The 16,039-nt window shown below is 38.4% G+C and overlaps 1 protein-coding gene and 1 non-coding gene across 2 annotated transcripts in view; one reads left to right on the top strand and one right to left on the bottom strand.

The window, feature by feature from the left end:
- Positions 1–442: 442 nt before the first annotated feature.
- Positions 443–16,039, bottom strand: part of dnah1 (dynein, axonemal, heavy chain 1) — a 49,516-nt gene continuing 33,919 nt past the window's right edge. Inside the window, exons 59-79 of the mRNA XM_088338731.1 lie at positions 15,083–15,214; positions 14,875–15,000; positions 14,686–14,805; positions 14,471–14,620; positions 13,834–13,994; positions 13,509–13,734; positions 13,246–13,441; positions 13,002–13,153; positions 11,576–11,772; positions 11,368–11,512; positions 11,138–11,296; positions 9,932–10,060; positions 9,691–9,861; positions 9,451–9,630; positions 8,302–8,478; positions 8,059–8,229; positions 7,651–7,781; positions 5,952–6,096; positions 2,894–3,100; positions 1,080–1,314; positions 443–900 (exon numbers count right to left, since the gene is read on the bottom strand). Coding sequence (XP_088194857.1) covers positions 779–900; positions 1,080–1,314; positions 2,894–3,100; positions 5,952–6,096; positions 7,651–7,781; positions 8,059–8,229; positions 8,302–8,478; positions 9,451–9,630; positions 9,691–9,861; positions 9,932–10,060; positions 11,138–11,296; positions 11,368–11,512; positions 11,576–11,772; positions 13,002–13,153; positions 13,246–13,441; positions 13,509–13,734; positions 13,834–13,994; positions 14,471–14,620; positions 14,686–14,805; positions 14,875–15,000; positions 15,083–15,214 — 3,432 coding nt within the window. The 3' untranslated portion in view covers positions 443–778. The remainder of the gene's footprint in view (positions 901–1,079; positions 1,315–2,893; positions 3,101–5,951; positions 6,097–7,650; positions 7,782–8,058; positions 8,230–8,301; positions 8,479–9,450; positions 9,631–9,690; positions 9,862–9,931; positions 10,061–11,137; positions 11,297–11,367; positions 11,513–11,575; positions 11,773–13,001; positions 13,154–13,245; positions 13,442–13,508; positions 13,735–13,833; positions 13,995–14,470; positions 14,621–14,685; positions 14,806–14,874; positions 15,001–15,082; positions 15,215–16,039) is intronic.
- On the top strand, positions 3,128–3,199 carry trnae-cuc (transfer RNA glutamic acid (anticodon CUC)). Its single transcript has one exon. It is a non-coding gene; the product is annotated as a tRNA-Glu (tRNA).

Here is a 16,039-nt window from a genome sequence, read left to right as displayed (position 1 = left end):
AAAAATGCATATCAGATTTTTTCTGTATCGATAGGTACAATATATCAAATCAATCATATTTTCGTCCTTGCCCTGCCCTTCTAGTCAAGTTTATTTGTATAGTCCTTAATCGCAAGAAGTCTCAAAGGGCTGTACAGACGACCAATTACACCATCCCCTGTTCTAAAACCTACATGAAGGCAAGGAAAAACATCAGCATAAGGAAAATAAAGAAACCTTGAGAAGGTAATCTCCCTTCTAGCCTGACCAGGCTGCAATAAATATTGAAAGGACATCAAAATACAATACACATACATCAACATGAAAGGTAATAACAGAATGTCCGGTTGACAGTTTCCTGTTCCAAAATCTTGACTGATACAGAAGGTTCTAGATGATGGCGTCCGTCAGTTCCGGTTCAATGGTTCAATATACATGCACCGTGCAAGAACCAAGCTCATCCTTCTCCCTCAAGGACATGAAGACAACAGTATGCCAATTTTATTTTTTAGAACATGTGGTTATGGAACTGATATACCATGAAAGTTGAGGGAAGACTATATCTAACAACTGTATTAAAACAATTTGTAATTATTTTACTGTAGCTAGAAATAGAGGGAATGTGTATACTGTCCTTGGTTTATTTGGCTTGCCTAATTGTATTTGTTCTTGAGGACAGCACAGATGGACAGTATCTTTATCTCCTTCATATCAGATTACAACAAAAATATAATACTTTTATTAAAGTTTTGATTGCTGGACTGGAACAGTAACATACGGCTCGTCTCAGAATCTCTCTTTAATAATCCAAGGCGCAAATGAGGGCCACCCCTCTTTTGATCCAGTGTCCTGGCGTGAGATGTGTCGGGAGCTCTACCGCAATCACGTAGTTGGTGGAATGCCCGGTGGTGGACAGCGTCCCTGCCAAAACATATCAACGCTTCACTCAACAGCGTGACAGCAATTGGAAAATACACGGCTGCACTCTTAAGGCCATGAAATATGACACTGTTTGACGTCAGTATATTTTTGGGGGGTTAGAGACACAACGCTACCAAAAGGAGATAGGACATGAGCAATACCTTAATTATGATACTGACCAGCACGTGTGAGCGTCTTATAGATAGGGCAGATGTAGATCCCTGAGGTGGGAGCTTTGCGGTTGGGCTTCGGGATAAGCCAGATGGCGGCCATTTCTGTGTAGAGCTCTTTGGCTCTGGATTCTGTAAGCTGAGCGGCGTTATTGTCCCAGCGAGCGCCTTCGATGAATAAGCCATTGATGTAGCAGCCAGTGTCCGGTTTCTCGTGGATGTCACAGACGGCGGTCAGCACCACCTTAGGAAGACAACCGGGGCTGCGGTCAGATGCCGCCACGCATCTTGATGCCATGAATGGAAAAGAGGAGTACAGCTATGCCCCTTTTTTAAATACAAGTAACTTGGGGCACTAACTAGTGAACTATCAGGATTTTCCATTCTGTCTCCAACTTTTGGTCATTCAATGAGTGTTTATCATCTGAGTTCTGACTATGAAGACCTTGTTTATTGAAAAAGACTACACTTTCGCCACAAAAAAATGACACTAGGATGACGCCATTTTACGGAAAAGAAGAAGAAGCAAGTCCCATGTGTAGAAGAATACAACTTTAGACGTCATTAGTTTTCCATGAAAAAAAAAAAAAAATTCAAAACTTTTCGCAAAAACTGTAAAGATAGTGTTTTGTGTACAATATGGTAGATTTTGCACAAACAAGATAGAACTTGTTGTCCTGATAGGAAAAAAAGCTAGTATTCAGCGAAGAAGAAGAGGCTAATCGTATTTTCTGTTTAGAAGAAGAATTTTGTTTTCAGAGTTGTAAAAGGAAAAGCTAGCTTACAGCGTAGAAAAAGACAATGCCAGTTTCCTTATAGAGGAAGCTATTTTTTGGCATAGAAGATGGCAGAGCTAGCTTTTTATGTAGAAAATGAAGCTAGCCTTCAGCGTAGAAAATGTCAATAGTTGCTATTTTTAGAAGACAATGCGAGCTTTCAGAGTATAAGAAGAAGATGCTAGTTTTACCAGTAGCAGTAGAAGCTACTTTTGGGCGTTGAAGAAGACATTTCCTTTTCAGGTGGGAGAATATGGACTAAGAAATTACAGTATATTTCAGCAAAAAAGAGGAAGGCACTGGCTTGTAAGCAAAAAATGACATTTTTCCACTTAGATAAAAGATAGTTCTCAGCGTACAAGAAGGCCACACTAGTTTTCTATGTAAAAAATGAAAGGCTGTTTTCAGCAGAGAAGAAGAAACACGAGCTTTCTGTGTAGCCAAAGCTAGAATTGAATACAACAACGATAGTCTCCATCAAAGTAAATCAGGATACCAGGTTTTGATGTAAAAGAGGAGCTAGGTTTGATCTTATAAATAGACACATTTTTCTGTGTAAAAAAAAATCCTACATTTTTCCATGTGGTTTTCCTATAAATGGGATAACGACTTATAGTCCACAACAGACAGTCTCATCTCATCAGCCGTACCGCTTATCCTCATTAGGGTCGCGGGGGGGCTGGAGCCCATCCCAGCCATCTCCGGGCAGTGGGCAGGGGACACCCTGAACTGGTTGCCAGCCAATCGCAGGGCACACAGGGACAGACAACTCATTCGCTCATTCACACCTAGGGACAATTTGGACCGGCCAATTCACCTGAAATGCATGTTTTTGGAACGTGGGAGGAAACCGGAGTGTCCGAAGGAAATCCACGCAAGCACGGGGAGAACATACAAACTCCGCACAGGATGTCTGGAGCTGGATTTGAACCCACGACAGGTTCCCATGACATGACCTGTGCCACACAAGCGCTAACCACTGCGCCGCCGTGCTGCTACAACAGACAGTGAATATGTGAAAATAAAATCATATCGCTACCGTCTGACCTGAAAGTCAAATCCGATCGTGTCGATGGAGATGCCGAAGCGACGGGCATAGTTCTGCAAGGTTCCTGTGAGAAATGCCTGAGGAAAGTAGAATCCACTGATCCAAAAAACGGGCGGAATACCATTGGCAATCCATGCTTGAAGAAATTGGATCCTTTGCAGCAGGTCTGACACCCAGGATGCCAGAGGCTTAAGGGAAGGGTAGGCCTGCCAAAAGGAAAATTATAGCATAAGTCCCTGGTGGTCTAGTGGTTAGGATTCGGCGCTCTCACCGCCGCGGCCCGGGTTCGATTCCCGGTCAGGGAACAGCTTTTGATGATTTTTATCAAACTAATATACAAGGAACTGTAACAACTTTTATTTCTTCTTCCAAATTGAAATATTAATATTTATTATGTTATTCAATGATATTTAAATGTACCGTAGTCATATTTAAAATGCTCTTAAAGGACCATCGTTTTTAGCAAATAATATATTACAGTACCAGATTTTAAGGCGGACTGGACCATAAGGCACAGGGAATGCTACCGTATTTCAGTATGTATTCAGTATGTTGTGTAAAAAAAAGGGAAAAAATAATTACGAGATTATTGTGTTCTATCACTCATGTTTAAGAGTTTACAAATTGTTTTCAGTTTCTGAAAGGTCAATGACTGCAAAATACTATGCCAAAATGGTGTCAACCTGCAGAGATGACTTTTCTGTCTTTAGATATCTCGACCAAAACATAACATGATCCCCTTTGCCTTAACATGAAGCAGAGAGGAACTTGGACAAATGAAGAAATTAAAAGGCGGAAATGAAATCCACCCACTGAATCACTTCTTGAGCACTGCCCTTCAGATGACATCGAGCAACGAATGAATGAAGCAGTTATAAACGAAGGACAGTAAAAGAGGGAGTGAATGTTGAAAACGTTGAGGTTTTCTGTGAAATGTGGTCATAATGAGAGCAAGCTAACCAAGTATTGCATTTTCACCATTGTTTTTCCCAAAAAACAGTAACTTCTGGCATGCCATATTTTTACATTACGATGTGGAATACAAAGTTTTTTCGGCCAATCCCTACGACATTTTCCCTACCACCAAGCTTTAAAAAACATTATTTTTGCCTCAAATGCCTGTCTGCTATTGGTAAAGTCATTTAAGTTGCTGGTCAGCTATTGGTTTTCTTCACAGAATCATGAAGATGTTGTCATACTATTGGTTGAAGCCAATTCTCCCTGCGTTTGGTTAAGAATCTCATGCCATTCATTGCGAGACATTGCGAGTTAGTCGATACAGTGGAACCTCGGTTTTCGAACGCCTCTCAGTTTGAACAAATCGGAGTTTGACCAAAGATTTCGAGAAATTCTTGCTTCGCTGTTCGGTCAAAAATTCGGAGTTCAAACGCCGGTAATGTCTGAGTGCGTATGCTAGAGTGCGATGCTGAGCGGCGTACGGGTGTAGATCGTGTAGCCCCCACCCCTCGTGACCAACTGTTTTCACGTGCGCACTTCCCTTTTTTTGCTTTCGCTTTTAATATCAGTGAACGGAGTGTTTTAGCCCCTAACTATGCCTCAGAAGAAGGTCGGTGCAACCAGGACAGGTGAAAAAGGAAAAGTTGTTCGTACAACTATTGCCTTTAAGAAAGACATAATAGCTAAATATGAAAGAGTTTCCGATCTTGCTAGGGAATACAGCATGCGCCTTCTGCTGACCACCACAAAGGTAAGAAATCCTATTCATAATTATTTTCTTTTTTTTTTTTTTACACGTTCGTGTTAGCGTAATCTTTCGGACGAAAGATTACGATAACAAGCCTGGGTTAGCTTTATGATTCGAGGTAAACATTCAGGGTGTTGGAACTGAGCCCAAAATTCAGGGTGTTGGAACGGAGCCCCCTTTCCAATGAAGCGCTAGCCACTTGTGGTGCTAAATGACTTGTAAACGACCTGATTTTTTTATTTTCACACGTTCAGGTTAGCGTAATCTTTCGTACGGAAGATTACGCTTACGCGAACGTACGATTAGCCTGGGTTAGCTTCATGTTTACGTTAAACATTCATGGTAAACATTCAGGGTGTTGGAACGGATTAAAACGATTTACATTATTTTTAATGGGAAAATCGATTTTCGGTGATTGACCAAATCAAAATTCTTTTTGTTCTCTATTTACTTTTTTTCTATTTACTTTTTTCCTATATTTCTTTCTTTTCTTTTTTGCTGGCTTTTTTCTAAATTTTTCCTTCTTTTTTTCTCTTCCTTTTTCCTCAGCTTTTCACTACTTTTTCATTTGGGTATTTTTTTCTTTTTTGTTCTATTCCCCCCTTCCTTTAAGTCATTTTGTGCATAATTTTACATAATATTTGGTCATGTTGGGATTAAAGAAGCAAAAATAACCTGAAGAGCCGTTTAGGAACACTGCTCATAAGGGTTGGAGAACTATCAAGAACACATTGGTACCCTCAACATGGAATGTGGCCGTAACCAATCACCTTTTAGGAAGAATTTTAATAATAAGGAGGAGATTGTAGCAACAAAGTCTTGTAAAAGCAGTCCTCTGAAGTGAAAGTTTTAAAACCAGGTTTCGTATTAATCCACCCACTAACTCCACTATACCAGCTCAAGTCACATCACACCAAAGTAAAAAAAAGTTATTCTTTTATTTAGGTATATTTATTCATAATTTTATTTAATCATATAAACATTTATCATATCCAATTAGTACTTACTATATATTATTTGATTGTTTAATGTTTTTACCTAGGGTACCAGGGTTTTGTACCACATGGGCTAAATAACATAGGATACTTTCCTCGCCATATGACAATTTCACCTTTCAATCCCCACCTCAGAACGGATTAATGTTGTATCCCAACCATGAAATATTCCCAAGACAAAACAAAAAATACTCCAATCAAGAGACGTAGCATCACCCGTTTATCAAAAAAAGTATGCAACAAACATGTGCGACATGACCTTTGGAGTGTCATATCTTTCTGAGGATCACAAGGCTTATAAATGAGGTTTGTGTGTGTGTGTGTGTGTGTGTGTGTGTGTGTGTGTGTGTGTCTTGCCTTGGCCTTCCACATGTCAGGCACGCCATTGTTAAACAAGCTGTTGGCCATGCGCTCCAGTTCTGAAGACATCACCACTAAACCTTTTAGAGCCTTCACAATGTCGCTGAGACTCTGAGCGATGACCTCCAGCAAATTGTTGTATCTGAAGGGAGGATAAGATAAAAGGTGTTTTTTTTTTCTGTCCCCAAATGGCTTCGATGACTGCTTAACATTATTTGTTTGACACAAACTATTTTCCGTGCAAAACAAGGAAGTTATCTTCAAACAAAACAAACAAAAACACACACACACACACACACATACACGCACAAACACACACATGCACACAAAAAAGCAATATTAACGTCATATAAAAATTGACATTAGTGTTGGTAATTCCCCCCCTTAACTACTCTGATACATGTTATTGTTTTATGTGAGCATATGTTGTTGTTGTTTTTATAGTGAACTATATTACTTATGATTTTATTTATTTATGATTTATTTTCTGTTTCGTTTGCTTTAACACACACACAAAATCCTGAAACTACTTTAAAGAGAAAAAGCTTACAGGTGGGGTGAGAGATTTGAAGCTTTAAGGCTGCAATCATCACTTCACGCCAAGAGATGCGTCAGCGAATAACACATTGATAATGCAAGTACATGCATTTGTTAGACATGCTCGAATTAACTCTTTTTTTCATCTTTTTGGGGATATGCGTTGGCGTTCGAGCTTTACTACAAGCAGGCCTTTTTTTACTTTCACCATTGTATACACGTGTACTAGAATGACAATAAAGTAGATCTGAATCTGAATCTGAATCTTTGTGTTCCACTGACAAATGGAAGTTAAAAAAAAACCTGCATGGACTAGCATGACCTCTCTGTCTAGCACTCCCTCAGCCCCCTTTCCTCAAACCTATTGTGTTAAAAAAGTTAGATAAAAGTTAGATAAAAGCAGATAAGCTCAATGAAAAATAAAGCACAAGGACTCTTTGAATTCAGTTGGGCATTTTTAACACATACCCAATGGAGAAAATATTTAACTTTCGAATTTTTAAGGACACCACAAACGATGCATCCCACCCTTAAACGAAAAGTGTGTTGTAATCATTTATAAAAATAAAAGTCATAATAAGTCAATTCTTATATTAATAATGGGATTGATTTCACTCTAAACCGTTATCTTTTTTCTTTTTGAAATCTTTATTGCATGTTTACCCTGGTCATGTGCAATCTCATTAAAATTGATGTTTTACAATGCTGATATAAATGACGACAAAAAACATTAAATTCAATAAATGCATACAAAAATTGTCTCATTGACAGATAATTTAGCCTATTGAACATATAATTTTTATTAATTAGCTTTATTTTTCAACTTTTCTTTTCATAAAATTTCAAAATATATTGTTTATTTTTTTATTTGTAAATAAAAATTGTATTTTTTTTTAATTCTACGATTTATTATAATTATTAGGTTTTATTCTGTAATATTTAACATATTTTACGCAAAATTAATGAAATATTTTTTAATTAAAAAAGATAATATATAATATATCTTTAAAGACAAGAAAATGTTCTGATTTAAAGAGGTCACTTTTTTTCGTCAATTTTTCAACAAAACATTTAGTGGCGTATGAAATTGTTGGACGATTTCGGCGCTGAAAAGTCCGATACTACCCGTGATGCATGAAAAGGATCTACTTTCTGTCACCTGATGACTTCCTGCATGAGCACAGTGTTCATTGACTCTTCGTAGAGGACAGGGTACTTTTCTGCCGCCTCTTGAAGATCAAAAGGCTTGGGGACTTTTACTACGATGCCAGCCACTATCTCCTCCACAATCTGTGGTGTAAAATTATATAAGTCATCCTGTCACACCTTCGTTTGTATGAAAACACAGCCACAGAAACTAGGGATGCACAATAACTGTTTTTCCCTGTTTTAATAACTGATTAAAAACTGCTTCTGGTGATTAATACCAATAACTAACTTAACTGACAATAACTGACCAATAACTTATAGATATTGCGGAGAGTGTATTTGAAGTCATATTTGGCCGTAATAGGTTCAACAACTGTTGACCCAGTAATTATCGTGTATCCCTAGCAGCAAGGCATACCTCCTCCAGGGTCTTGCCCCCACCGGAGGCAGTCCGAGGCTGGAGGCGCAGCACCGCCCCCAGCAGAGCGAAAGTCTCATTTTGAGCGAAGCTGATATTGGCGTTGTCATGGAGACCAAAAATCTCAGGTGTGTCATTGATGGGAAGACTGTGGACGTACGTCAGGTAACCCTGAAGTGAGAAAAAGCACTATTGAATCAGTCTCAGGGTTAGGGTAAGCTTTGATTTTGGATCAAATCCAACCTTAATGTCAGCATTTGTTTCAATCTGCCGGTAGACTCCCGATTCAGAGTAAATATGTTCTTCGTTGAGAACGGCAGGGCAGTAGAAATCTTCCAGGACACTTAGGAGACAGCGTCTGTCCCACTCATCTGTCACACGGCCCCCGTAATTGATCTCCCCAGCAGTGTACTTCAGCACCTAGACAGAAGAGAGACTTTTTTCTTTCAACCACACTTCCACTGTTACTTGCCAGCACTGACTTTGGGCCATACAAAAGAACATTTTTCAGTAAAAATCAGGCATCGGACAGTTGACAAATGTGAAGACGATCAGCAAAGTTTTTTGTAGAATCAAGGGAAGAATGTTTAGATGTAACATACACAAAGTAAGAAAAAAATCTTGCCCCATAAGCATAAAATACCGTTAAATAATTATTAAGTATATTTCATTTTACTATTTTGTTAATAAAATAAGATTTTTTTTAGTAAAATAGTTTATTGGTCTTGGTTGGTCTTATTAATAAAATCTCATTTTACTGTACTATCTTCATTTTTTTCATCAAAATAAGAAAACTCCTTAAAATTGGGAATAATAACTAGTATAACTAAAATAAGAAGTAAAAAATATAGTAAGATTGGAAAATTAATCTGTAAAAATGATCAAAATTAACTCAAAGGGATGATAATAATAATAATAATAATAATTCTTAAAATTTGCTAAATTATTTACTAAAAAACAAAGTCAAAAATATAATCAAACAAGAAAATTATTATCTAAATGTGGTCTTCCAATGAGGCAATAATTGGAAAAAAAAGTAAATGATTTAACTTTTAATTAATTTGACTTTTCCATGATCCATCATCTTAAAGACGTTCCCCAAAAAATATCTAGTTTAGTGGTGGGAAAAGTACACCATACGAGCCAGTCAAAGGCGTCAAGTTTTTTTTACTCCGCCCTCTGAAAAAAAAGTGCTACAAGTAAACAAAATGTTGTGTTGGTGCCACGCTTTACCCCAGTGTCCTTTTGTGGCCACTTCCTTCATAAAACCTGATGTACTACATTGTGAATATTCAAATATTGTTAACTTCATGTTTAATACAATTGTTTACATTGTGCATTTCTTTTAATCATGTATTAATTTTTTAACCCTTTGCAACTGGAGAGAGTCACCTTGTATGGAATGTTGTCATACTCATCCAGGAACATTTTGAGTTGACTGATGCAGATGTTCAAATCGCCATCCGTAAATTCGTAGGGAATATTGAAGCCTAATGGGCCGAACTTTCGTCGCTCAAGAGCAATCCCGTGAAACAAACATAGAGACAAAAGCAATGATTTCAAGTGGGACACCTACAGAGAAAAAAAAGAGACTAAATGAATGTCAAAGAGATTCATTATCATACGCAGCACCTTGTTGGAGGAGTTGATAAAATCATTGGTGAGCTTCAGGTAAGTTTTCTGCAGATTGGCCTTGATTCCTTTGGGCAGCTCGATGGTCATCTTTGTCCCGTTTTGCAAAATGGACACAGGGAACCTGTTGCTGGGAAGACTAGTGAGCCATAAACGGAAATCTTTGTGGACCTGTGACAGAAAAGGACAATCAGAGAAAATACAGCAAAGAAAATAATTCCACTGTGCAGATACCACATACCTTCAGGTCGATGTTCTCAATCAGGCTTTCCAATGATGGCATCCAACTGGGTGCCAGGTGACAGTTTTGAAAAAAGACCCACTGACCTCTTTCCATTGCCGTGCGCATCAAGGCCTCAGCCAAAGGGCCCTAAGTTCCACGGAGAAAAGAATGGGATATTTTAAATAAAAACAGTTATTCAATTCACACAATACAGTATTCCCTTGATTTTCGCTGCACATAACGTCCTTAACCACCCATACTAAAGGAATTTTTGTTAAGTAAAAACCATATACTGTACATACTATAGCTTAACACAATCCACACATTTTTTTCCGGATGGGATATTTTTATGCCATAGAGAACTCTTTACCTGTAGTTCAGAGCCGAATAAAAACCGCAAACCTGAGGTTACTCACTACTCGCTTAGTGTGTTTGGATTTATTTCTCTGGGACATTTCCATTTTATTTTCTTCTGAAATGGAGAAAATGCCAATTGTATCCATCCCTTTATAATGTGAGTCTATGCTTCTAGCAAGCCATACATGCACAACTTGTAAACAGACGGGACAAAAAATAGAGCAAACTTTTGGAGTGAGGAACAAACAAGCATGGGAGTTTATTGATTTTGGTGAGTGGCATGAATGCAATTATCCTTTATCAAATAGTAAGGTTTAAGGTGTCCTTAAAACGTTTAAATTAAATATTTTCTCTTTTGAGGATGTGTTAACAACGCCCAACTGAGCTCAAATAGCCTTTTTTCCCCTTACCGTGTCGATCTGCTTTTATCTGACTTCTACCCTCAGTTTTCCGGCCACGGAGCTCATTATGCTGGAGGAAAGGGGATGGGGGGGATGAGGAAGGAGAGTGATTTCCCGCAAGTGGTCGCGTTTTTCTTTTATTCCAGGATAAAAATGGTGAAAGTAAGAAGATTACTGTTTCAAATAGAGTCCAAATGCCAACCTAAACCCCCAAAAAGATAAAAAAATATTTTATCAGGTCTAAGTTGGACTACTTAACATTGTTGATGAAAGCAGGGGCTATGTACATCTGACCGTTCTCCAACTTTTTTAAGGGTACTAGCGCTTGTAAAATGATTCCATTATTCCACAAAGAACGAATTAATCCACAGAACCTATTCATAGAAAGAAATCCTCAATGCACCAAAGACACGAAAGTCAAACCACAAGGCAATACTGTAATACATCTACGAGGGAAGTGCTCAACCTGGCCTTGGCCCAGAGAGATGGCGGTCATTTTCTTAGAGAAGTGCATAGCATCAGCAAACTTGTAGAGATCAGAAGCTGGATCAGTTCCTGGCGACAAGACAAAGATAAGAGGAGAAGAAGGGGACGATTCCTTGAAGACCACCGCCAGGTCAGAGGTCTAAAATGAAAAATGGAAAATTTCGCAGAGCAGCTCAACTGAAAATTTAGTTTTCAAGACGAGATTAATACCTGAGGTTCTATGAAGCGTTGTCCAAGCTTAAGAGCGACAAAGTCCTGAATGCCTTGAACAAGACAGTCAGCCCTAAGGCAGCGCAGAACTAACAACTTTTGAAAGTGGTCCAATTTTGTGTTCCACTCTCCAGGCAGTGGCTCTCTAATCAACACAAAAACACATTTGTAAATACAATTTCAAGGACATTTTAACCTCACTGGTTACCTGTGAGGAATGTTGCTGTCAAAAATGTTCTTGAAGCCCGGCAGATGTTGGTCAAATGTCTTCGCCAGGTCTTGATAGGTCTTCAACACGCTGAGGCCCAGGACGTCCTTCCAGGCACGGTCCGAGAGCCAGCTCATAGCCGGGTTGGGGAGATCTTCGTTTGGCATCCCTCCTGATAGCAAATTACGCCACTCATCCTGACAAGACAAAATTGATTGATCGTGTCATTCATTCATAATCACTGTTTTAGGTTAGTTGCTTCCAGTATTATTACATGATGAATTGAATTTTGAAGATTAAAAATATCAATGGGACTGAATAACTTTTCTAGAGCTTAAGAAATAACTGGAAAACTCGCATACTAGGTTGAATGAAATGAATAATAAATTAGGAGAAAAATCAATATTTACGTGAAAATCAGTGAATTGTAAGCAAAATAAGTATTTTGTGGAGGAAAATGTTGAATTGGTATAATGAAAATAATAAACTTCAAAGTGTTGTTTGGTAACATGAATTTGAAAATGTAGAATAAGTTTAGAAGAAAAAAAATAGATGCCACAAATTTTCAGCACCAAATTTATTTTGCCCGAAAACAACCCAAAGTGCATTTTTGGGTTCGGCCAGAAAAAAGATATGACCAAAATTATGGTGCCCAACTTTTAAGATAAGAACATGTTCTAAAAACAAAGGTTTCATGTCTCTTCCCTCCCATGTTTTTGTTTGCCACTAGCTGGACTTGGCCTAATATTTGAAAAATAACACACTGCAACCCTGAGCCATTTTAATTCATAAATATTTACTTTGTGTGTGATATTCAATTTGCTCGTTCCTGATGTCAATAAGCTGGGGAGAGTTTAAGTTACTACTATTTTTAATTTTATTTCTGAATATCCAAGGGAGGCTCTTTTGTTGCATTTGACTGCGCTGACTATGCACCATCATCATCAATTCCCTCCTACACATGTTTTCTTGTCCCCATTCACTTTCCTTTCCAAAAAAGCTGCTATGTCCCCCCAAAAATGAATTGGATTTTTCATCATTACCAGTCACGTTACTTCAAGAAATAAGGTTAAAAAAAAAAATCACTTCATGTGTTGCACTTCTTTGGCAGACAGAATCTTTTTCAAAGCACTTAAATGGCTTTTTTGTATCATGAGAATTTAAAAAAACGTCTAAAATCAACAGCTAGTAATACACCTGTCAGTTATTTAGCATTTTATATTATACCTTTTGAGCGAGTCGTTGTATTTTTATGTATAATTTATTTCAGTTTTGCTTTAATTTTGGGCAATCGTTTTCGGTTTGAGCCCCGAATTCTAATTTCACAGCATTCCCACAAAAAATATGAAAACATCGAATGACGTGTGAATGCTGAAAGCTGAATAAACTTCTTTTACTGTTTGAAAAAAAAACAGGAAAAACTTACCATATTAATTTCCTTATCGTTCATGAGGATGCGTGCACAAAGAAGAAATGCAAACATGAGCTTGTGCTTCTCAAACAAGCTTCGACATACATTGCAGTATAGACTGAATGTAAAATATTCATTGATGTTCACGATTCGCTCCTCGACCGTGTCTGCGATTTCAAAGAAATAATATGAAAAATTGTACCAAAATACACTATTCCAAACGAAACTTGATTAGATTTATAGTAGCATGTCTCTTAACCTGCTCGTTTAGCATTGGTGATGCCAACCATGAAGATGCCAAGGAACCACTCCAGGGAGTATTGATACATGGGGTCAACGTTGGACAAGTCCGATACGCAGAAGAAAAGGATCTGTGTGCGCACAGCTACAGGGACGTATGTCCGACGGGTGGCGTCAATGTCCCTCTCTGTCTCTTCTGCCACGATCACTTTAGCCTAAAACAAAAACAATTGGGTACTGTTTTGTATGTCATAAAATGACTAAAGAAGAATCAGCCCTGACCTGGATCTCGCCCGCTTTAACTTTAGAGGCTTCCAAAACTTGGATAAGCTCTTCGTTGTCCACCGGGTTACCTTCTGAGGAGCTGAGGCGGTAAAGGATCTCATCCTCAATATCTTTTAGCTCCTGTTTCATTTTGGCATTACTGATGATCAACTGGTTCTTGGCCGTTTCCAGTTCTGGACGTTCTGCTGCTACCACCTGGGCCAGGAGCTGGTCTTCCAAACCACTGAAAACAGGCATTTAAATTTATAAATAATTAATATTGGAACAGTGAAATTTTGTTTCCTTTATTGTTTCATCACAAAAATAAATGTATGTACATTACCTTGGTGACAGAGTGAAGTTGATAAGGGTGACTTTAGTGGAAACCTCTGGAGAGTAGGATGGGTTTGGTAACTTGGTAGTGATGTAAAACTTGAAACTCTCGTGGTATGGGATTGTAGAATCGCCTAGCTTCAGTTTCAGGCTGCCTTGCTCCTTAAATGTCTAAAGACCAAGGAAGTATATTGAGCAGTGTAACGCCATATACATATATATACACACACACACACACTCACACACACACACAGTAGCAAAACACAATTAATTATTTCATGTTTACTTTTGCTCCGGGATATTTTTAAGCTACAAAGCACTGTGGGACTTGTAGTACAGGGACAAATAATACATGCAAAGTCCGTGTTACTCGCTGAAAAAAACTCATTTGTTCTGGTTAATTTCTCAGAGACATTTCCATTTAATTTTCTGTCCCCAGGTTAAACATACCACAGTTGCACCCATCCATATATATTGAAAATCTATGCTTCATGGAAGCTACCTACGAGCACAATTAACAAGATAAAGCAATGGAGCTTGTTATAAAAGCAAGGAACAAATGAGTATGATAATACAATAATTTGGGTGAGTGACATGAATTAAATCATACTTAATATTGTACCACCAATTGCATGTGGAGTATTTACCTGCTGCAGCAAGACAGGTTCAAGAGCAGGATCCAGGTCTTCTTCAATATTTTCAAGTAAGCAGGGTTTACCAAATCGAATTGCGTTTTCAAGATTGCGGAGGAAATCCCGGTCACTGAGCTTTATAATCTCCAATCCACTGTCACGCTCCTGGTTGACAAAGAGAGACTTAGAGCTGAGGAAAATGAAGGTAGATTGTCTTTAAATTTGTGTACCATTGTTTTGATCCATGAGTTGGCTTGACCTTGAGGATCAATAAAGAGAGCCCAGCGAAGTGAGTACTGGGCAATCACGGAATTCTCAACAGAGAGGCTGTCCTTAGGCAGACCTGAAAGCTGTTTCCATAAAAATAGATAGTGTCATGCCATACCATTAAAAAAAATAAGAATAAGGTCAGTTGTTACCTGCCACGAGCGGATCTTGACTGGATCTCCCAAAGTGACCATAAGATTTGGTGCTTGAGTATGAGGAACGTTTAACTCCTTGAAGCTTTGCAGCCACTCTTTTGCCATATCAGCCCTGTACGATCCCTATTTAACACACCCAAAAACAACTCGTAATTAAAAATAAATAACATTCAAGTAGGTTCTTCTTTCTTGTTTCCCGACTTACAGTGAAGGGCCCCAGGTATGACACATACCCGGCAGACAGCAAAACATCACCCGCCACATTACTGACCATGTACTCCAGATATTGAACTGTCTCTTTCCATCGTGTTTTCTCATCTGCCAGTCCAGCGATGAGCTGAGGGACAAAGAGTTCAGCCACATCTTGTAACGTGATAAAGACGAAAAAGAAAAATTTATTTGTAGTATAACAGACCACAGGGTTACAGTCTCCCCGCCTTACGTTTTCACTCTATGGTGTGGAAAAAGGTGTTTTGTCTGCCCCTCTTTCAGTATTTTCCCCACAATATGAAATCAGCAAAAAATATTCTGCATGCCTAAAAACATACTAAATCAAAACTTTGCGGTGGCCATCTCTATGAATGTGCAAGTTATGTCTGTAGGATCCCTGTCTGCTATTGGTCAACGTCATAGAAAATGCTAGTACGCTAATGGTTTGTGTCATGGTATCATGAACATACCCATATGGCATTGGGTGAACTACCTCCTACAATGCCTTTGTTTATTTTCATTCAGTTCAGAATCTCGCATGCTTCGTAAAAACTGCACGGTAGCGATACAATTCAGTATTTCTTTAACAGGATTTAATTGCGATGGGTCCCAAGGTTTGCAATGATGCTACAGGGGAAGGCAAAAACATGCTAACCCTGGGGGCAGAGCTTGCAATTATCAAGAAGTACAAAGCAGGCACACAAAGTATTACCATTGCTAAGTTGCAGGGCCATAACCAATAGACAATTGGGACTAGTATGGATGTGTTCAAAGCAACTAAGGGCATGTAGCAGTAGCAGTTTCAATTTTAATTGCTGTTATCCTCTTATACCGCCTTTGCATCAACGTGCTATTCCAACGTGCTATTCCACTCAATCAGTTCAAGTCACGTCACATCAAAGGTAAATACAATTACATTTTTCTTTGAATGTATATTTATTTCTAATGTTAT

This window comes from Urocampus carinirostris, chromosome 6, assembly GCF_059441175.1.
Source record: "Urocampus carinirostris isolate Australia breed hairy pipefish chromosome 6, RoL_Ucar_1.0, whole genome shotgun sequence".
Classification (NCBI taxonomy): domain Eukaryota; kingdom Metazoa; phylum Chordata; class Actinopteri; order Syngnathiformes; family Syngnathidae; genus Urocampus; species Urocampus carinirostris.
The sequence above is the reverse complement of the archived record's forward strand: the minus strand, read 5'-3'. Positions and strand labels throughout refer to the sequence as shown.